Raw genomic sequence first — 23,771 nt, forward strand, 5'->3', positions numbered from 1 at the left:
ATTGATGACCGGTAGCAATTCTGCAATAGACACTTGTTATGAGCTTACTGTGTCCCCTCTTCATAGAAAGTGCTGTGGCTCAACATATAGAAATGAAATTGTTCTTATGCATTCAAAAATTGACAGTAAAGGGACTTGGTCATCTCAAGACTAAAGAGACAAGAAGGGTCATTTTTTTTTTCTAGATGGTCTTTTCTATCAAAGTCCTGCCTCTGTTTCTGTAGTAACTTGTAGTCCTCTCATAGCACTTATTAGTATGTATTTAAACACACACACACATACACAGGTCAATATCAGGTTCTCCTTCAATCTCTCTCTACCTTTTTTGTGTGTTTTGTTTTTGATGCAGGGTCGGTCACACCATGTAACTCTGGCTGGCCTGGAACTTACTATGTAGACCAGGATGGCCTTGAATCCAAAGAGAGCTAAATGCTGACCTGACCCAACCATTTATTTATTTATTTATTTATTTATTTATTTATTTATTCATTCTTTTAAAATAATTTTATTCACTTTATATCTCAATAGTAACCCCCTTCCAGTACCACCTTTTAAAAAAGACTCTCTCCCCACTACCTCCTCTCTTTCTCTTTAGAGAAGGGGAAGCTTCCCTTGGGTTCTGCCCTAGGACATCTAATTCCAGCATGACTAAGTACATCCTCTCCCACTAAGGCCCAACCAGGCAGTCCAGATAGGGAAAAGTGGATCCAATGACAGGCAACAGTGTCAAACACAGTCCCTGCTGTAATTGCTAGGACACCCACGTAAAGACCAAGCTGCATATCTGCTACAAATGTGTAGGAGACCTAGATCCAGCCCCTACATGCTCTTTGGTGGTTCAGCCTCTGTGAGCTCCCATGGGCCCAGATTATTTGATTCCATAGGCAGTCTTGTACTGTCCTTGTCCCCTCCATCTTGCTCACTTCTATCCTCCACTCTTTCACAAGACTCCCCAAGCTCCTGACTGTGGATCTCTACATCTGTTTCCGTCAGCTGTTGAATGAAGCCTCTCAGGAGACAGTTATGCTAGATTCCTGTCAGCAAGCATAACTGAGCATCACTAATAGTGTCAGAGGTTGGCTCTCTCACATAGGATGGGTCTCAAGTTGGGACATCATTGGTTGCCGTCCCCTCAATCTCTTTATTCCTCTTATTCCTCTTTATTCCTGGGTATCTTGTAGGAAGGACAAGGCTGGGGTTGAAGGTTTTGTGGGTGGGTTGATCCCTTGTCCTCTACTGGAAGTCCCACCTGGCTACGAGAATCTCCATATCCCCTGCTGGTAGAAATCTCAGCTAGGTTTTATTTATTCTTTAATATAGGATCTGTCATTGAATCTGGAGTTCACTCATTAAGCTAGACTAGCCAGCAAGACCCAAGGATCCTTGGAATGTAGGTTTATGTCTCCTCTGCTGGGATTACAGATATCTATCAAGCCCAGCGTTTATGTGGGTATGGGAGAACCAATTTAAGTCCTCATGGCAAGTACTTTACCAACTAATTCATTTCCACAGTCCCCTCAGTTTTATTTTTAAGTTGTAAATTCAAGTCTATATGTTTCCACTGTCTTGTATGGGATGTAGCTCTTCCCAGGTATGGAGAAAAAATCCATAAATAATTAAATGACTAAAAGAATGAGTGAGATACACTGCAATCTTGGGCAGCAAGTGTATATGCCTGAGCTTTTTACGCTTTCTAAACGTTGGGGAACTTTTCTGTATCTCAATTCTCAGGAGTAGAACAAGAAGAAAAGTACCATCTTGGTAGAGTTGTCAGTGGAATTTCCCGAAATGAGAACACTATCTAGTACCTAATCATGTGGTAAGCACACAATAATCTTTATTATGAACACAAATCACAGCCAGTGGAATATCAACTTCAACTTTACTTACTAAAGATATGCTGTTAGACATATCTTTATGTCTAACATAAAGTCATTAGGAAACCATAGAAACTACCAGAAGTGGCTAAATACATGTACATGGTATACAGTGAGGGGGCATCTGATGCCAAGGACAAGCCTTGGTTTCTTGGTTTAGAGAGGGATTCTGAGGAAGGGGTGTCTGGGAGCAGAGGAACAAACAACCAGAAGTTAAACCGAGGGTCCAAGCTGATGGCCTATGTTCTGCTCAAGATGCCTTTACAAATTGCGCTCTCTCTCTCTCTCTCTCTGTACGTGAATGTGTGTGTGTGTGTCTGTGTGTGTGTGAGTGTGTGTGTGTCTGTGTGTGTGTGTGTATTCTGCTCCAGACAGATTTTTCTTGCTATTCTAAAATCTCTCTGGATAGCTGAACACTTGCAGAGCAAAAGCCCAGTCTTTTATTGATATATCAATTCAGTCATTACCACAGGTTCCCTTTTGATGATACCATGATTTAGCATCCCGTGATCCCAGCCCTCTGTCTTTTTAGAAAGAGACAGTGAGTATAAGCACAGACAATAAGATGGCTGGGTGGGACCCCACCCTAAAATTACCATTCCTACCATGCCTGGGCCTGGATCTAAACTCCTTCTGTCCTAGGCTGACCTTAAACTTAGGAATCTGCCTGTCTTTGTCACTATAAATAAAAAATACTTAGCTGGGTAGGATCTTGTCCTACTACCACCATTCCCTAAATCTCTTTATCTCCTCGCTTAGTATCTTTCTGACAATCTGGCTCATAGGGCAGTTGCCTCTGTTTTACAAGGTCTGAGAAGCCCCCTGGAAATGCAATAGTTCATATTGCATTCTTCTGTTTTACATAGTTGAGAAATTATTTATTTTTGAATTCATAGTTCTTTTCCACAGCTTTAAGAGCTGTCCTGATGGTTACAGTATTCTACCATTTTGCTAAGACATTAAACACACCCTCACTGCCAGGACTCATGCTGTCTTTGATTGTCATGGAGCATTAACCTTGAGAGGCAGGGAGAAGTTAGGGAGAGAGGACTGGAACAAGGACAAACACACGGGAGGCTGGATTCCTGGTTTTTAAGATGGAACTGGTTTTTTCAAGACTCCGTGATTCAATCTGTTTGCTACACTCTCACCCACTGAGAATGTTTTGAGAATATCTACTTGGAATCAGGCACTGGGCATGGACATGATGAACAAGAAACCAAACTATTCTTTAACGGAGCCTGCATTTTGTTAGCAAAGGCAAGAAGTAAGCCAACAGCAATATCATATGAACACAACGAAAAATCAGATCTTAGCTGTATCTGGGTATTAACTCTTTCTTCAAGGTCTGTGGTCTCTAATAAATGCTTATCAAAGGGAAATAAGCTGACCAACTTTGGTGGTGCATTTGGCCTTGTTTATGAATTATCTTGTAATTGTGAATATGTATACACACAGAGTTGGGGTAGCCACAATTTCCTCTCATAGACCCTTTCTAATTTTTCTCAGCTTAATTACTATCTAGGTATTTCAATGTTAAAAGAAAGGAAGCAATGGAAACCTTTTGATTTTTTTCCCTAAAGTCCATAAAAGGGAATCTCTTGTGTAAATGTTACTCTTCTCTGTCTGAAGAAAGGGTCCCCACCTGCTTTGCCTCTACCAAGCACCCTGAAATGACATCAGCCTCCAAAGAAGTCAAGAGAATAAGGCCACAGTTTGCAAAGCTTAGGTGAAGCGTTAGTAGGCCTCTGATGATGGCATGAGAATCTAGTTCTATAGACCAACCCACAAGGAAACAGTAACAACTTACTGAAGCTAAAGCAGATATGTTTCAAAGAGTGTGGTGGGGATCCTCAAGGAGAACTTGTCTTAAATCCCATAGAAGCCTTCTTTAAACTGATATCAATAAGAACATTACAAGTGGCTCTTGCCCAGACTCTGATTTTTCCTTCTCTTGGCTCACTCATTGTCAGTGATCATTTCCTCTTTCCTAAGTCACAAGTTGTCTTTACCAAGCCCTTGACCTTGTTCTCAATAACAAAAAAAACCTGACTCTGCTCCATCCAGTTCATCAAGTTTTGAAATACTCCCACTAACTTGATCTTCTTTCCTGTGACATAACAAGCGAAACCCAGCTCTTCATGACCAATCCATCTCCTCCTTGCATTCACTTTGATAAACACAGCTGATGAAAAATCAGAATTTTAATCAAATATTAATGCCTCTGCCAGGTAGACTACTTGCTTCATTTTTCTAAAAAACAATTCACAAAAGACCTTTACTAATCCTACAACTGATAGAGGGCTTATATCCAAAATATACAAAGAACTCAAGAAGTTAGACTGCAGGGAGACAAATAACCCTATTAAAAAATGGGATTCAGAGCTAAAGAAAGAATTCATAGCTGAGGAATGCCAAATGGCTGAGAAACACCTAAAGAAATGTTCAACATCTTTAGTCATAAGAGAAATGCAAATCAAAACAACCCTGAGATTTCACCTCACACCAGTGAGAATGGCTAAGATTTTTTTTCTTTTTTCTTTTTTTTTCAGAGCTGGGGACCGAACCCAGAGTCTTGCGCTTGCTAGGCGAGCACTCTACCACTGAGCTAAATCCCCAACCCCTTTTTTAGATGTATTTATTTGTATATATGTAAGCACACTGTAGCTGTCTTCAGACACACACAAGAAGAGGGCATCGGATACCATTACAGATGTGAGTCACTGTGTGGCTGCTGGGAATTGAACTCAGGACTGACTGCTAAGAGCAGTCAGTGCTCTTAACCACTGAGCCACCTCTTTGGCTAAGACCAAAAACTCAGGTAGATAAAAAAATGCTGGCGAGGATGTGGAGAAAGAGGAACACTCCCCCATTGTTGGTGGGATTGCAGATTGGTACAACCATTCTGGAAATCAGTCTGGAGGTTCCTCAGAAAATTGGACATTGAACTACCTGAGGACCCAGCTATACCTCTCTTGGGCATATACCCAAAAGATACCCCAACATATAACAAAGACACATGCTCCACTATGTTCATAGCAGCCTTATTTATAATAGCCAGAAGCTAAAAAGAACCCAGATGCCCTTCAACAGAGGAATGGATACAGAAAATGTGGTACATCTACACAATGGAATATTACTCAGCTATCAAAAACAGACTTTATGAAATTCATAGGCAAATGGATGGAACTGGAAAATGTCATCCTGAGTGAGGTAACCCAATCACAGAAAAACACACATGGTATGTACTCATTGATAAGTGGCTATTAGCCCAAATGCTTGAATTACCCTAGATGCACAGAAAACATGAAACTCAAGAAGGACGACCAAAATTCAAATGCCTCATTCCTTCTTTAAAAGGGGAACAAGAATACCCTTGGGAGGGAATAGGGAGGCAAAGTTTAGAACAGACACAGAAGGAACACCCATTCAGAGTCTGCCCCACATGTGGCCCATACATATACAGCCACCAAACTAGATTAGATGGATGAAGCAAGGAAGTGCAGGCCGACAGGAACGGGATGTAGATCTCTCCTGAGAGACACAGCCAGAATACAGCAAATACATGGGTGAATGCCAGCAGCAAACCACTGAACTGAGACCAGGACCCCCATTGAAGGAATCAGAGAAAGAACTGAAAGAGCTTGAAGGGGCTTGAGACCCCATATGAACAACAATGCCAACCAACCAGAGCTTCCAGGGACTAAGCCACTACCCAAAGACTGTACATGGACTGACCCTGGGCTCCAACCTCATAGGTAGCATTGAATATCCTAGTAAGATCACCAGTATAAGGGGAAGCCCTTGGTCCTGCCAAGACTCAACCCCCAGTGAACGTGATTGTTGAGGGGAGGGAGGTAATGGGGGAGGATGGGGAGGGGAACACCCATAGAGAAGAGGAGGAGAGGGGTTAGGGGGATATTGGCCTGGAAACCGGGAAGGGGAATAACAATCAAAATGTAAATAAGAATTACCCAAGTTAATAAAGATGGGGAAAAAAAGAGTAATACTCTTAGAATGTTAAATATAAACTGTCGGGTTCCAGGGTACCAAAGATACCAAAATCTAAGGATGCCTGGACAACCCTTACAAAAACTGGTTTATTCCCTTATGCATATATATTCTCCTGCATAACATGAATCAAGTCCATGTCATGCATTATACCCAATATAATGTAAATGCCATATAAATAATTGACAAGAAAAAAAACAATTCACAACTTCCCACTCTTCAAACCTCCCATGTGTTCCTTCTTGTCCAACCTAGCAGTACTATCTGGTAACCTTGGCTTGCTCTTGGCTGAGAATGTGGATGCTGCCTTCTCACCGCTGCGTTGTGGTAGCTTTTCGTCCTCTTGTCACTAGTGCCATGAAGCTGCGTCCATTTCCCCCTTCTGACTCTTGTGGAAGACCCATCTCTGTGAGACATCCTCTTCAGGGAATTTGATCAGTTGTTGCCTTTATTCCTGGAGCTTTGCTTTGGGGTTCTCTGTCAGTCGATCTCCCCTAACACAGAGATGTATTCTAGACTCTCCTAAAGCAAACAGCGGTAACTGCATATTTTTGACTGTGTAGCCTTTGTCTCTAGCTCAGACTTTCTCTCCTGAACTCTTGCTTTGGTGCCTTCATTAGTATGTCTAGAGGCACGTAAATACTGCTGAACACAATTTCTAATTTTCTATACCATACCCATACTACCTTCAGTATCTTCAGGTTTTTAATTATTATTATTATTATTAGTAGTAGTAGTAGTAGTAGTAGTTGTTGTTGTTGTTGTTGTTGTTGTTGTTGCTGTTGTTATATCATCATCATCATCATTTTGAGGCAGAATATCACTATGTAGCCCTGGATAGTCTGGAACTCATGTAGACCAGGTTGGCCTCAAGCTAACAGAGATCTTCCTTCCTACGGTTTTTTTACATTTCAGTAAACAGCTACCTGTTTCCCAGATGATCCTCCTGTGCCTCATTTTCAATTCCTGGGCTTTTCACTGGGTTCTAAGACCCATTCTACACCCAACAGATATCCTTGCCGTGTTCCTGATCTTCTGCGGAAAGTGTTCAGTCTTTGTATTGAGTATGATTATTAACTAAGGATTTTTATGTGCTCGGACAAGTCGGGCAGTTTCCCTTCAATTTATACTTTGCAGTGTACTTCCTTTTGGGGGGAGTAGGAGGTGTTAGGAGGGGGAAGGTGGGGTAGACGCAATGCTGGTTTTTCTCAAATGTTTTTCCTGTATCTATTAAGTATATTGCTGATTCCGTCCTCTAATATTTTACTAGATTTTCGCATTCCAGATCATTGTTTTTTAACAAAGAGATCACATCACTTCTTTCTTTTAAAACCCTTCCCTAGATTCCTACTGTACTCAGGATATCCTTTACAGAGTTCCACCAAAGTTTCTCTCCCAAATCTTTGTTCATTGTTACTCCTTCACCTTGGTTGCACTCCCAGGCTGTTTGACTCCCCTGCTTTCTTACTAGCTTCTCCTGGGAACCATTCCCAATATGTCATCATTGCCACCTTGAAAACTTTTTTCAGACACAGCACATGGGAAAAGATCTCAGTGTCAAGGTGAAGCATCTCTGGTCACAGCACCAGGTCCCGGGTACCACCTCCTTGCCCTAACTGTGCTCTGTCTACTGTCCTGCAGGTGATTTATGCCCTTAATACCCGCCAGGATGAGGTAGAGACCAGCACGGAGTCACTAAGGGAAGCCCACCAGGAGGAGCTCCAGGACACAGTGGCTGAAACCAGGACCAGGCTCCTGCAGGAACAGGCCCAGGCCCGCACCAGTGAAGATGCAGAGGCCCTTCTGAAGCGCATCCAGACCCTGGAAAATGCCCTGGAGCTGCAGAAGAGGCTGACACAGGAGGCCCTGGCTGAGTCAGCCTCCTGTAAATTGGAGACCAAAGAGAGGGAGCTGAGGGTAGAGGCTGAGCATGCTGAACGAGTCCTGATACTTTCCAAGGAGATGCTGGAGCTCAAGGCTGATTATGAGAAGAGACTCCAGCTGCTGACTAATCACGAGGGTCCCCAGTGGGGCCAACTATCCCAGGAGAGCCCTGATGCCACAGCAGAGTCTGGCCAGCGCCCAGAGATGCACCAGGTCCTGCTGGAGGTGGAGCGATTGCGAGCTGAGAATAAGCAGCTAAGTCAGGATTATGCCCGCAAGGCGGAGGAGTTACAGGCCACTTATGAGAGGGAAAATGAGGCCATCCGGCAGGCCATGCAGCAGTCAGTCAGTGAGGCCCTGTGGCAGTGGCAGGAGAAAGAGTCAGGTCTTCGAAAGAACTTTCAGGTCCAGGAATCGGCCCTGCAAGCTCAGGTCAGGAAGTTGGAAGGGGACCTGGAGCATCGAGGGCGCAAGATAAGTGACCTGAAGAAGTATGCCCAGAAGTTAAAAGAAAGAATCCAGGTAAAGGCCTCTTCTTCCTCCCCAGGGGATAATAGCAAAGTTGCTGTGTCTCAGACCCACCACTAGCTAAACACTCCACTTCCGCTAAGGGCAGTTTGATTTCTGGCATCAGTCCTCCCACATTCATTCAACAAGTGTTTATTGACTATTTATTTTGGGCTAGGGCTAGGTTTATGGTTAGGGGATGCACAATGAGCTAAACTGTCCCTAGCCCCAGAGAGCACAAAGCCCTAGAGGTTACAGATGAGATGATAACCCTGAGGGACTTAATGCCCCTTAATGAATTTGTGAAATAATGCCTGACCCAGGTGGCAAAAAGTAAAAGTTTCAACTCTGGCTAGTCTAATTCTAAATTATTTTTATTCCCTATGTTCATTCTATAATAACTTGACTCTCCTAAAACACTTAGGATATTTGAGTTTAAAGAGAGCAGACACATTGATGGGCCAGCTTTTGTAAGTCCCACAGAAGTACAGAAACCTATCTCCTGAAGCTACAGTTAGCATTTGTGGTACTCCCAAGTATTTTCATTTTCTATGTATTTTGTATTAGCCTGTCCTAGCTGGAGAAGGGTTAAATAGCTCTCCCGGGGCCTCACTGCCCTTAGAAGGTAAATAGTGATTGCTGATCCTCCCCCACCGACTGCTCATTCTAGAGCTCAGAACCCCTGCTATGCCCTCTCAGTCACCCTTCTAATCTAATGGCTGTTCTGTGCACTCGGCATATCCATCCAGAAAAGTAAGATCTTCCCTCCATTTAGGATCTCGATGTGCAGCTGAGGGAGGCTCGACAGGAGAATTCGGAGTTGAAGAACACAGCAAGAAAACTTGGCGAGAAGTTGGTTATTGCCAAAGACAGACTGATGCTACAGGAGGGTCATGTGACACAGAAAACTGGTGAGATGCCCCCGGATTCATTCATTTAAGATGCAGGATTAGTGGCCAGGTTTGGTCTGGCTTCCAGGGACACTCTCAAGACCAAGGGACCAGAAATAGGACCATCCCGTCTGACCGGCTAGGTAGATGAACTGAAGCTGTCTGGGGCACAGATGAACCCACACCCCAGCTCCTCACATGGAGGCCTGGTGTATAAAATTTTGATGCGAAGGGTTCCTTACCCTCATAGTGCTCCCATGATGACTGCACTTCCCCTTTTTCTTATTCATGACAGATCAGGGTTTTGTATTTTTAACAGCTCTTCTCACAGTTCCATCACTGGGTCTTCCCAATGAATTTGTGAAATAGGTGTTGTCATTCTCCCATATTACAAATGATGAAGAGAGGCAGAGAGGGGAACATTGACTGATTCAAGGTCAACTAAGTGTCTGGTGATAAAAGCTGGTGTTTAGATGTAAAGGTCTCTGACTCTCAGGGTCTTTCACTAGGATTCCACAACCAAGCGTTCTGGAATGCTGGAGCTGTGACAGGCTTGGTGAGAAAGGCAGGGACCATGGGCTCTGCCTTTGAGAAGCTTGAGAGACTGCTCCATTGCAATCCACACATGCCTTAGGATAGGGATTTGACCCAGGAAGCAGAGGGCCAAGATGTCTGGAAAAAGAGAAAAAAACCTCTGGGCTGGAAGGGTGAAGAAGAGGAAGCAGAGGAGTGTTGAGGGTTTAAAACACTGATCTTTAGAAATAGGCACAGGGAACAGAGAAAGAAAAAGATAGCAGTTATAGTTTATTTATTATCTCTCTCCCTTAAAATTTCCATAAATAATTGTAAAACAATGTCATAAATATATATATACTGGAGAACATGCTCAACTTCTTAAAATTTTCATCGCTTATTTTATTTATTTACATTTCAAATGTTATTTCCCTTCCCAGTTTCCCCTCTGCAAACCCCTATCCCATCCCCTACTCCCCCTGCTTCTGTGATGGTACTCACCCACCCTCTCACCCCCACTCCCACCTTACTACCCTAGCATCCCCTTCCCTTGGGCATCGAGCCTTCGAAGGACCAAGGGCCTCTCCTCCCATTGATGCCAGATAAGGCCATCTTCTGCTACATCATTCTCAACTTTTTAACTCATAGAAAATGAAATGATAGTTTTTAATTCAGGAAAGGTGAATGTGGCCATTATTTAAGCTCAGGATACTGCTTTGAATAAAGACAAGAACTGAGCACACTTGAGGGCTATAGGCCTTTTGGCAGGCACTACATACAGAGTCCTTTATGTGAAGTGAACATCTTGGCTGATGTCGAAACTTACATTTGCAGATGACGTGAAGACTGAGGATAGAGTCCTGGGGAAAAGAGATGACCCGGAAGCCTGCACTCTCCACCCTCCACAGGAGCAAGGCTTTCCCAAGCTGTGTCACTGCAGGAAAGGAGGCTCGGAAACACAGGTAGTGCCTGGTGAATACCAAAGTTGAATTCATAGGAGGCTGGCATGAGCTTCAGGTCCTCCCTGTAAGCACGGTAGAGCCACTTGGAACCTCCAGCCCCACTATTCAGAGATAAACAAAGCAAGATTAGAGGTCTCACTAGCTTGTTTCCTTCTTCCTTTTCTTTTTTATGTGTAAGGATGCTGTGCCTGTGTTTATGTTTATGTCTGTATACCACTTTCATGCCAAATACCTGCAGAGTCCAGAAAAGGACATTGGGGTCTCCCTGAACTGGAGTCACAGATAATTGTAAGACATCATGTGGATACTGGGAATCAAATCTGGGTCCTCTGGAAAAGCAGCTACTGCTCTTAACCACTGAGCGATCTTTCCAGATCTCACCACCACCACCACCACCACCACCACCACCACCACCACCACCACCACCGGTTTCTTGATAGGTTACTCAAATTTAGGAGAATAAGAATGAAGCATAATTTTCCCCAGTTTGTATTTACCAAGGAAAATAGACATTGCTTAGCCCCTATTTCCACTCAAAACAAGCAACGCGTTCCTTAGAAACTATAGTCTGTGCTAGGGCTTCCGATCCTGTGACAGCTACAGTATTGTACAGATCTCTTTCCCAATGCTACACACAATGAAATCTCTCAAAATATCAAACATACACAGTCTCATAAAGTGCTTCACACCTCCTGACACCTGCTATGAAGTCAGATTATGAATGTGTAAGAGAGAAACGGACCTCAATTCTCCCCAGCAGCCTCATGAAGTTTTATTTCTCTTAATAGAACAAGAAAGAGGAGGCGAGCGGTGGAATAGAACACATGAGGCAGCAGTATGAAGAAGACCTTCGGAAAGTCAGACATCAGACTGAAGAGGAGAAGCAGCAGCTCCGAGAGCAGCTTGGAAAGCGCCTGGAAGACCTGGTGAAGAAGCACACCATGGAAATGAAGTCGGTGCGCTCCTCTGTGGAGGTGGAAAGAAAGAAGCTGAAAGTGAGCAGTGTTTGCAGAAACCATTCTGGGGTTCTGCTTTCTCCCACCTCCTTCCCGTTTCCCTTCCTCTTTTGTTTCCCAAATATTTACTGTGCTCCTACTCTTGCCCAGTTCGGCTGGATCTCTTATGACAGGTAAAGAAAACAGTCTCTACCTACAGGGAGCATACATAGGTCTCTTGGGGGCAATCATAGGTAACACCTGACAGGAACACACTAGCTTCTGGGGAGCAGGATCATATCATGTGACATTTTACTTACAGAAATTCAACTCAGCTTACAGGACAAAAACCAAAGAAACTCCACTAACTGAAAACTCGGGGCTCCAATACTTCCTAGACCCTAATTCCGACTCTGTTGCCCACCGGAAGTTATTTACCTGGCCCCTCCCACCTATTCTCAGAAACTCCGCATATCAGAAATATCCATAAAATGGGTAGTGGTAACAGAACCTCTTTTGAGGATTAAAGAAGGGAATCCTATGGAGAAGCAAAGCATCTGCTAGCCCCCTGCTGTAGTGTCTGTGCGCTGACCTCACACAGATGAGACACCTTTCCCAAGAGAACGCGTGGGAGGGAGCCTCCTCTCTCCCCTTAGCTGGGAAGAGCATGTCACATGCATGAGGACTGTAGGAAAGAGTACTCAGAACTCAGAAAGCTGAAGCAGGAGGATCATGAGTTCAAGGCCAAACTAGGCTATACATGGAGAACCCTGCATCAAAAAAGGATGCCGTATCAATCAATATTATTATGACCATGGGTAAAGATGTCATTTGATTATGAAATAGATATCTTTGTGATTTGAGAAGTACCAGTGTTGAGTGTTCACTGAAAGATAATCAGATATCACTGTGGGTCAGTGCTATGCATTATTAGTTAAAAACAGTTAAGTATTCAATAAATATATATTGAATAAATAAATATGACCATGCGAATCACCCAATCTATCCCTGGGCCTAGGATTTGGCTCTTCCAAAAGCTCTGTGACTGTGAGCCTAAACCTCTCTGGAGGCTGAATTCTAAAACAGCGTTCGTTGTGCACATTTAAATATGGTGTTACATGTGAACCCTTTGCCGGGTGTATAGGGTGCAGGCACGGTTCAACAGATAGCAGTTAGTGTTGATTACCAAGTGTTTTGGACAGCATGTGAAATAAAAATAGTATAGAGTACCTATTGTATTTTATATTGAGTGCTCAAAAACACATTGAATCTTTCCAGTGTTAGAAACAGAGTCCAGAGACACAGTGTACCTTTCTGTCAGATAGTGGGTACAAGAGCTTTGGTTCAAACCCAACAGCCTGTCACCAAAGCCTGTGGCTCCCTGCCTCCCCAAGGAGAAGACAATCACTTTGAAGGCGTTTCTTCATCTACGAGCTTCTGTGAGCTATATATATCCAATCTTCAGACAAACAGACTAACACTCCATCCTGCACCCACATCATCAAGAGGCACAATCACTTTTTCAAGCTGCAGGTTGCCCTGGTAACCAATGGGAAAATCTGACTCTCAGCGTGCCCATCTTGCTTCAGCATTAATCAGGTCACAAGTCTATTTGGGAAATAAGTCACACAGAAATAAACCACGTTTGGTTCCTGGCATTGTTTTACCTCTTGTTCATATTTGAATTGGGGAATATAGATACTCTAAATGAGGCAACATGGGTTAGGGAGAGGCAAAGCCTTGAAGAGGCATCTAGGGTTTGCAAGCTAAAATTAGACACAGTTGCGCCTGTAGCGTTAAAATTGCTTTATTTCTCTGAGCCTATGGCATGGGTAGAGTGCACATCTGAAATACTACCCTTACCTAAAGGAGCAAAGGGCAGGATGTGGGCTAGATTGGCCTGGAAGACTAAATAGCTTTCCTGGCCACAAGACTATGCTATCTTGGCAGCTGGAACTTAGCGCATGTGTTGTAATTAACATTTGCACACAGTGGTTATTTGGAAAGGAACGGAAGCCGATTTACAGAACTCTCCCAAGATCTGGTTAACAGGCCTGCATTCCCCATCTCATTTGTACTAGTTAAGGCTCGTCCTGAGGCTCACGGATCCTTTGGACAGTCTAGCAGGAACTTAGTATGGGGCAGTAGATATTGTTCTGTAAGTTCAGGGGATGTGCTTGGCAGCCAGCAAACAAGTGCTAACGTCCAAAATCCACTGAACGACCTAAGTGACACAGCTATGTTCTTCTTGTGCGTTCACTTTGAATATCTGTATTTATAATACATAAATATACAGCACTTATATTTTATGTAATGCTTAAGCCTACAACGTTGCCATTTTTATCTTCCTATCATGTGTTGACTGTTCCCACTTTTATTATTTATTTTTGATATATTATTTTGGGTATTTTATTTTATCTCCACTTTTGCCTTCTTATGCCTTTTGGGGGGGGCTGGTGGAGATCTCATGTTTGCACTAATAATAATAATGTGCATCTTTAAATTTATCACAGTCTTTTTCAAATAATGTGTTTTTTAACATACGAAAAGCATGTAGTAGTATTTTCCATGTCTTCTTCCCTGACCTCTGGATGTTGTTTTCATACATTTTACTTTATACTATAAATCCCATGGTACGTTACTTTTGCATTAAAATAATTTTTCATGACAGGGTCTTACTATGTCATCTTGGCTGCCCTGGAATTTGTGATATAGACCAGGCTAGTCAAACTCACAGAGCTCTGCCTTCCTCTTCCACTCAAGTGCTAGAATTAAAGGTGTGTGTCACCGTGCTGTCCTACAGAGGACAGGTTCCCTTGAGCTAGAGTTACGGGCAGTGGTGAGGCTCTCAATGAGGGTTCCGGGAACAGAATTCTGGTGCTTTGTAAGAGCAGTGCATGCTCAGAACCATTGAGCTGTCTCTCCAGCCCATTTAAAATATGTTTTAACATTTAGAGTGTGTTTGCCTGTACACACTTGTATGCTATTCCAGGAATGAAGCCTAGGGCCCAGCACACACTCACAAAGCTGAATCCTTAGTTTTATTTTTACTCTGTATTTAGAAATAGCATCTTGTTTTGTTGCCAGGCTTGTTTTGAATTCACTCTGTAGCCAAGGAGGGCCTTGAATTTGTGATCAAGAGATTCTGCCCCTTGACTTTGGATCAAAATAAGCCTCTTTCCTTTATAACTCAGTCATTGGCATTGTGTTATTCGAAACAGAAAACTGACTTAGGACAGAGTGGCTCCTTCATCTGTCTTCCCCTTCCTTTATGCCTGCCTTTCCCACTCTGTTTATTTGAAGTGGAGGAGGTTATGCCATGTAGCCCAGGGTGCCCTCCAACTCCTGCCTTAGCTTCCTATGCTTTCAGGCATGTGCACAGCTCCCAGCTGTTTCTTTCCTTAAATTACCAACAACTCTGGACAACGTTGACCAAAAATAAATAAATAAATAAATAAAATATACCAAAAAACAACAACAAAAAAACAAAACAACAACAAAAAAAACCCAAGCAAACAGGAAAAAAGACTCAGTCCTGCTTGTGTCCTGCTCCTATTAGCTGTGGGATTTGCCCCCTTTAAAACCTACTGCTGGATATATAAGAGTTCTGTGAAAATTGAATTCAGGAAAGCACTCTGAGGTTGACGAATCCCTTCAAGTGCGTGGACTCACCTTCTCAGGGGTGATTTGACCCATGTACTTAAAAACATTGGTTTCTTTACTTGTATTCTTGACCCTGTGGTTGCTTTCCCCTTTCCCTGAGATGTTCTTCTGCTGAAATCCCCCAAGGTCACTTTGAACCAAGCAGAACATATTGCTTTCTGCCCTCCTGCCCTCCTGCCCTCCTGCCCCCTGTCCCCTGCCCTCCTGCCCTCCTGCCCTCCTGCCCTCCTGCCCTCCTGCCCCCTGCCCTCCTGCCCTCCTGCCCTCTGTCCCCTGCCCTCCTGCCCTCCTGCCCTCTGGTGACTCAGCTATTTTCTCACAATAGCCCACATGACCCTGAATCTATGAGGAAGTTTATTGATGCTAAAAGTTCCTGCTGACATCAGTTGACATCTCCACCTGCAGGGGTTTTAGTTTTCACTCTAGGGCCATCTCAAGGCACCAGCTGAAACTGTGATTGATTCTACGTACCAGAAAGGTGTGCTGCATGACATTGAAACGTGCTTTTCCTCTATGCCAAAAGTCATTACGCTGAGTGTTTTCACTGGCAGCACAGTGTGAGCGGTGTCTTGGCAGACTTAGTTTCAAGACCAGTAAGCGTGATAACCTGGAATTTGTTCAATAAAAGCTTCTGTGAAAGAGAAGCTAATTAGTGAAATTATTATGTGTCAGAGAGAGAGAGAAAAAGAGAGAGAGAGAGAGAGAGAGAGAGAGAGAGAGAGAGAGAGAGAGAGAGAGAGGAGGGGGGAGAGGGAGGGAGAGCGCTAAGGGATTCAGATGACACCTCAATTTATTTCAATTTAAGGATAATTTATATATTGTCCTTAAGAAGCAAGCAATCCCAAACAGGAAATCCCAAAGAAGATAGCATGGATCGACTGAAGAGAGACAATATACCAAGTTGCCAGATCATTCAGCTCTAATAATCTAATTACAAGTTCTTAAAGACTTTTTAAAAATGATTGACCACCAAGGGACAGTGCTAAGGCTAGCCCAGGGCCACTGGCTGGTCCAGTCTAGGCTTGGTCCTACAGAGAAGGTAAAGATGTCATGCAGGTGATCAGTAGCACATGCTTTTAGGCGTTCAAATTAGAAACCTAGGAATCAATAGGGACTTCTCTCTACCTCTCATATTCAATATACAAGTGTGTGAGTTCTGTTCTATTCTGATAGCCCGAGAATATCTGCATATCCTTTTGTGTCCTCAATGGTTCCAGTCGACCTCTGTGATTTGATGAACCGTGTCATAAGCTGTCTGCTGCATCTGCCTCACCTCATCCAGTCCACTCTAGTGGGATCTCGTGCCTGTTCAGCCTGGGCTGTCAGCTCTTCACAGCGAACTTCAAGTTCTCTCCCACAGTTCCTCAAATCCCACAGAGACACACTTCTGTCTCCTTCTCCTGCCTCTGTTCACCCTGCCTTCTAGGCATTTTATCTCTTCATGGTTTCCATGTTCCTTCTCTTTGGGCCTTTGTGCATCCTTTCCCCTCGGTGGAGAATAATCCCCTCCTCACTCTGGAATCAACCCTCCTAGTCCTTATTAATCTTAGTCATCCTGGATTAAATGTTTATCTTCCCTCAAGCCTTACCTGCCTGGCTCTGGCTCTGTGATACTACACACACACACAAACACACACACACACACACACACACACACACACACACACACACACATCCCACTATCCCTATATTAGTGTTTACCAGAAGATAACACTTATAACTCACTACACTGCCTGGTTTTCTAACACCTGAACGTGTTGCAGCCAGTTCAGACTGGCTCAGGAGGCAGTTGTCACACCTCTTTGCAGTTTCATACATCACTGTAATAATTCGACATTGGCCACAGTAAAAGTGGTTATACCCCTGGGAGGCGGTAGTACATGCCTTTAGTCCCAGCACTTGGAGAGGCAGAGGCAGGGGTATCTCTGAGTTCAAGGCCAGCCTTGGTCTACAGACTGAGTTCTAGGACAGACAAGGCTATCCAGAGAAATCCTGCCTCGAAACACACACACACACACACACACACACACACACACACACACACACACACCCCACAGAAGTACTTATACCATGGAAATCAAGAAATACTACCATGAATGTGTTATTATCGGTTAATATACATATTTGAAAACTCACTTGTTAAACATTTACCAACATGCACTGACTGTATCTGTAACTCCTTATCTTAATAATTAGCACATTGCAGCTGCTCAGTCACTCTTGTTCTGTTTGGGTAAATGGATAAATGACAACATTCCATCTGGCACCCCGAGTTGCCCCAGGACAAGCCTCTGTCCACAGGTTCCAGTGTTGTCTCTCCTGTAAAAAGTCAGCTCTAGCTTGTGCAGCTTCTCTACCCTGCTTTGGGTAGGCCTGGGATTCTCTCAGCTTCTCTGCAGCAGAAGAGAGAAAGTCTCCAGACAAGCAGGTGTCTGAATCGAGAGCCATAATCCCCATGAGATGCACCAACCAATCCATGCTTTCTGGTTCCAACCTTGTCATGCCCACTTACCATAGGAATGACCTCATGCAAGTCTTTGCACATCTCTAAGCCTTATTTCCTTTTTCTATATAATAAGCTTTAGTAGTAGAACCTAGCCCAGAAGGCTTTCATAAAAATTGGAGAACGCATCTGGAAGGGTGTGCACAAATGCTAATTACTTGGTAAACATCATCTATATTTATTAGGCCATCCATGCTGTGTGAGACCAGAAAGGGCCCATAACCAGCATAGATTTTCTGCCTGCCACATTCCTTTCAGATATTACAGCCTTGTGTTTACAGGAAAGGCTGGAGGAACCCAGGGCTTGGGTTGGACCTCCTATACTTGTTCTAGTTTTATTCATTTTTATGTATGGGTCTATGTGTGTGAGAACGCAGAGGCCAGAAGAGGGTGTCAGATCTTTGGGACTGAAGTTACAGACAGCTGTGAGCCACCATATGGGTGCTGGAAATTGAACTGTGATTCTAAGAACATCCAAGTGTTCTTAACCACTGAGCCATCTCCTTTCAATAAGTCCTACCAGCCAACATTCTAAACAAGTCCACATAGCTACCCTCCTATCCAGCCACATTGCCACCATGGGCCCACCTGCCTCCCAATCTCAGTCAAAAGCCACCTTCTCATATAGCATTTCTTTGGCTGAAGTACCCAACATATTGAATCCTCCCTCTACCCATGCTCAGTCTTTTTCTTCCTTATTATTTCCCTGTTTCATATAGTATTTATCACACTGTACTTATGAATGTTTCTGTTTGCTTGTTTTTCACTCAAGTTTGAGCATATAAGGACTCTTTCTTTTTTTCACTCTAGCTCTGAGAATAGCGCCCAGCAGGTGGTACAGCTCAGTAAAGATTTATTGGATGAACGAATGACACACTATCTAAAAGCCAGCTGAGAGCCTGCTTAGACTGCCTTTTCCTCTCCTCTTAATACTTCGACACTTTGTCCATTAACTAAGTCATACTGGACAAGCTGGGCGTCCCTAGGAACAATTATGTGCTTATTGTTTACTGAGCTCTTGCTGTGCTGAGCATGTAACGCAGAACACACAGGCGGAAACGTGCTCAATATGACAGCTAAAATGCTACCCTGTTTCTCACGTGCTCTCCACAGATATAACTGCTTCATACTGATACTGGAAGGCTGTGGGAGGCACTGTGAAGGAGACATCATTCTGGCTATAGGATGGGTCCTGTTGAGATAGGGCGATGCCATGAAAATGTAGTTGGGTGGTTTTTGTTTGTTTGTCTTGGTTTTTATTTATGGGACAGTTGGAACATTCCTTTTCTTATTTGATGCCAGAAATTTTTAGGGCAAAGGCTCCATTTGCCACATCTACCCCATCTGTATGTGCTCCAGGCTATGCGTTAGGGATTTAACACTTGTTTTCTCTTGATTGGCTGTGTACTTTGAATTCATGTGTTCTCACAGTGTTTTATTCTATTAGTTTCTTTGATCCCCTTCGGGAATAAGGCAAGGTATGAATGCATAGGTGGCCTGTTTGTCCTACCGTGTGTGGCTAATCCTTCTGATCCTCACTTAGGAAGTTGAAGCTCAGTTGGAAGAAGTGAAGACAAAGTCCGAAAGGGAAATAAAGCAGCTAGAAGATGAGAAAGCTGCCCTCAGTGCAAAGCTTCAGAATTCTCTACTTGAGGTAAATCTTAAAAGACTCACTGCTTGGGAATGGAGGTTGTGACCTCTGGGAGTTTCTGGCTAAATGGGATCCAGAGGTTCACCACCTCCCTGTGTCCTCTGAACAAACTAAAGGGCATCCAGCCAGGCAGGAAGGCCATCTGGGGGTGAAGGGAGGTGGCGCATAAATTTAGCTGCAAGTAACAGAGGCTGATTTATAGGATCTTAGACAAAGAGGCCTTTAGGGCCTCGCATAAAGGCAGGAAGCAGGAGGCTGCTGCTGACTCCGGAGCTAAGTGACTGCAGGAGTGGTGAGGTTCCTGTCCTTGTGCTCTAAGATGCATTGTCACCTTTGCGGGTCCAAGGCACCCTTGCCTTCCCGGGCCCCTCCTCTTATTACAAGTATATTCAAATTGTATGACTGCATTGAGTAATGCAACCCAAGCTAAGGATTTTTCTCTTGGTTTTAAATGAAATTAAAGCACGGGCTCTTACCAGTACTAAGAATTGGTGGAAGAGGCTGGCAACAGGCTCTAAGAGACATTAGAACGTGGTTAGACCAAAATGTATAAAGAGGTCTCTTTTCCCTTGCCATCCATCAAACCTGGAAGAAACCTGTTCTGCCCTCAGGGAGCACCGCAGCTAGCTCTACAGCCCTGCCCACGCACCACAACCTCTAGGGAGCAAGCCTGTGGCTTTGGGGAGTCAGGAGCCAAAACTACGGAGCTACACGCCTAATAACTCTGAAGTACTTTCAAAACCTCCGAGACTGTGTGCCCTGCCTAAGCCCCATCATTTCAGGATCTAGAGTTGCCTGTGAAAGGATCTCCGCAGAGATGAATTGTGAGGCCTCTGTCTCCCCATTTCTCCCCTTCTTTCTCCCCTGTTCCTTCTCTTTCTCCCTGCCTCAGTGTCCCCCATCTTCTTAGTGTTCCTGTGACTCCTATGCTCTGCAGAGCTTAAATTGGCTTTATTTATGTGTGAGACACCAGCAGGCACCATAAAAGAAATGGTTTACCTAATGGAACTGCTTCTTTAACCAGGAGACTTGAGTTGTTTTGCATGTTTTAACTCTTTCCACCCCCAACCATCTTATATCATAGATGCTATTATTATCACCTCCAATTTGAAACTGAGGTGAAAGAGACAGAAAGAGAAGGTAAATCTACTTCCCCCTAAATGCATCATTAAAATTAGCAGACATGAGATTCTGGCAATGTTGCTCTCTACTCCTCATCTGTAGGTCAGTGCTACAGCTCTGTGTCACCTCTAATGACTGAGGATCATTCGGGATCTGAATGCTAGCAGTCATAAGCCATGACCATAGGCAGAGCTGATCTCTGTTAGTGTGGCTTCAACTTTTTCTGTCATACTAATGGTGCTCCGAACTAAGCACTCTTCAGGGCTGGGGATGGAGACATCCCTTGGAGCACACCAGTTCTCCTGAGTTCACACACATGCTGCCTCCCAAGCTTCTCCAAGAACAGGGAGAGCAGTCCCACCAAGAGGGGAGTGTTAGATTTTATTGGGTGAATTTAGTTAGATGGGAGAATGGCAGGAGAGCATTAAGGTAAAGAAACTGCTGTAATATGAGGGCTACTCATACTAATGATGATGATAGTAGCAAAACTTGTTTCACTATTGTGAGCAAAATCTTTTTGAGGGAACTTTTGGTCATTAAGATATCAGGATGTTGTGATCAAGCTGCCCTGCTGAGATAAGGGTCACATGATTTCCAAGAGATGCAGAACATTCAGTTTCCATTTCCCTAAAGGGGCCCATTCCCACATGGGTTGTCCGTCTTGATATCTTCAGTGACTCCATCTTGGGCCAGTTTAACATCTCCCAGATCTCCCATTCTCAACCCCAGTCCCTTCCTAACCCCACTCTCACAGCCACCCCTGTCAAGCCACGTGGGTCCTATGGCTCAAGCCTGGCTATCTCCTTCCTGCTTTCTACACGTCTTGGGCAAGCCTCTTGGAATTGTTCACATCAGTAGATTACTCAGAGGTGTTACAGGCTATGTATGCATTATGGCCCATGCCATGGTGCCAGCTCCTTGAAGGCTAAGGTGTAGTGATTGCTTAAGCCCTGGAGTTTAAGGACAACCTGGGCAATATAGTTAACACCCTGATTCTTAAATTAAAATATGAAAAGGCAGAACAACAACAATAAAAAAAGAACTATTTTATGAACAACAATGCCAAGCAACCAGAGCTTCCAGGGACTAAGTCGCTACCCAACCCAAAGACTATACATGGACTGACCCTGGGCTCCAACCTCATAGGTAGCAATGAATAGCCTAGTAAGAGCACCAGTGGAAGGGGAAGCCCTGGGTCCTGCTAAGACTGAACCCCCAGTGAACTAGTCTATGGGGGGAGGGCGGCAATGGGGGGAGGATGGGGAGGGGAACACCCATATAGAAGGGGAGGGGAACAGGTTAGGGGGATGTTGGCCTGGAAACCGGGAAAGGTAATAACAGTTGAAATGTAAATAAGAAATACCCAATTTAATAAAGATGGAGAAAAAATTTAAAATACCCAAAAAAATAAAAAAATAAAAGAAAAAGAACTATTTTATATTTCATAAGCTTAGAAAGATATACTCTAAAGCGTTTCTGCAATAAGATGGCGGATTCCTCCTTCTGAATCTGCAATCCCTGTTTTTTTTTCTAATCTTGGCTCGACTGAACTCACTACTACTCCCTAGACACTCCCTACCCAGTCTACTGTCATGTGTTCACCCTCCAGATGGAGCCTATGTCTTACATCCCACCTACTGTCACGTCACTGGAAATTTGGTGTTCCTTCATGGTTGACAAGTTATACAGGGAGGATTGGAGTCCACTATTTGGGTTCTCATTCTCATTAATAAAACAAATTTAAAATAAACTCAAGCGGAAGCTGAAGAATGACTTTATTTAAGTTTAAAAGAGAAAAACCCCAGGTCAGGCAAGCTGCAAACCACAGAAGCTGCCCGGAGAAGAAAAACTAAAGAGAGAAGGAAAACAGCCATGCCAGTTAAGCTGGTGGATGCATGGTGGGTAAGCAGCCATACATGGCAGGGAATGGTGCTTTAAAGAAAGTAAAGAAGCTCAAAGTATCAGCAAGGACACTTACCATTCTGGCCTGCATCTGAAAGACACAAAAAGAGAACAGTTGCACCTTTCGGGTTCAGGCCTCAGACAGGTGGAGTGAGCTAGCCAAAGGTTGTGGCCTCTTGGAGAGACTGTGTCCTGGGACAGGCTGAGCAGGAATTCTGGGAAAGAAAAGAACAGTATCTCATTAAAGGAAAAATGATTCTATTTATCTATTTAGTATGACTTAATGTGAGCCTCCCTTCCTAAGGGGTGGTCCCTTGGCCAGGCAACTGACCTAACACAACTGGAATGTTAGGCCTTCACCTGAGCCAGAGAGTCCTTAATAGGCTTTTATTATTACTCTAACACTACCTACCCTTCTCCTATTCCTCTTGCTAATCTTGTTTCTTAGAATTGTCTTTCCTACTCTTGCTCCAGGCAGACTCCTACCCAACCTTGCTTAGCCTTGAAGTTGCTAGCCTCCCCAGACCAGAATTTATTGCCTCAAACTTTATAAAGTCCTGCCTGCATCACTGTGGATTGCAGTTCATGAGGAGGGAAAGATTTAATATCACAAAAATACTGCCTTAGTTACTTTTATCTTGCTGTGATAAGACAACATGACCAATACAACTTATAAAGGAGAGTGGTTATCTAGGGTTTAGAGTTACGGGGTTAGAATCAGTGGTGGCCATGCTGGGGATCACAACAGGAGGCATGCAGTCATGGCAAGAGCAGGAGCTGAGACCTTACACGTTGATCCACAAGCACAAGACACAGAGAATGAATTAGGAAAGGTGTGGGCTTTTAAAACCTTCAAAGCCCACCCTAGTGGCACATCTCCTCCAACAAGGCCATATCTCCTAATCCTTCCCAAACAGTTCTACCAACTTGGGACCGAGTATTCCAATACATAAGACTATAGGGACCATTCTCATTTAAACCACCATAAATATTTTCATACGGTCCTGGCATAAATACACTGTTAATGGTGGTGTATTGTTGCTTACATGTCTCTACCAAGTGTTGCTGTGGTTATAAGCCTGTATCTCCCTCAAAATGAGAGGCTTAAAGATAGCAACCATTTCCATTATCATATAGTCTGTCCCCTACTCTATTCCTTCCCTTCCCTTCTTGTGTCCACGGTGGCGCATGACAAATATGAGAGCTACTCGTGTTTGCTAGCCTTCCCTTGTGACAATTGGCCTCGTTTTCCTGAGCGTCTGCAGGGAAAACAATCTGCTTAATTGACAAGTAACAATTAGTTGGCTGGTGATTATCACCACAATTAAAGCTTTATAATTTAATAGTGCCT

At 43.8% G+C, this 23,771-nt stretch overlaps 1 protein-coding gene across 1 annotated transcript in view; it reads left to right on the plus strand.

Annotated features, from left to right (window-relative positions):
• Positions 1-23,771, plus strand: part of Fam184b (family with sequence similarity 184, member B) — a 115,908-nt gene that overhangs the window by 38,563 nt on the left and 53,574 nt on the right. The window contains exons 2-6 of the mRNA NM_001305171.1: positions 7,530-8,294; positions 9,055-9,190; positions 10,517-10,644; positions 11,433-11,639; positions 19,289-19,399. Coding sequence (NP_001292100.1) covers positions 7,530-8,294; positions 9,055-9,190; positions 10,517-10,644; positions 11,433-11,639; positions 19,289-19,399 — 1,347 coding nt within the window. The remainder of the gene's footprint in view (positions 1-7,529; positions 8,295-9,054; positions 9,191-10,516; positions 10,645-11,432; positions 11,640-19,288; positions 19,400-23,771) is intronic.

The sequence above is a fragment of the Rattus norvegicus genome, chromosome 14, assembly GCF_021556685.1.
Source record: "Rattus norvegicus strain SHRSP/BbbUtx chromosome 14, alternate assembly SHRSP_T2T, whole genome shotgun sequence".
NCBI classification, from domain to species: Eukaryota; Metazoa; Chordata; class Mammalia; order Rodentia; family Muridae; genus Rattus; species Rattus norvegicus.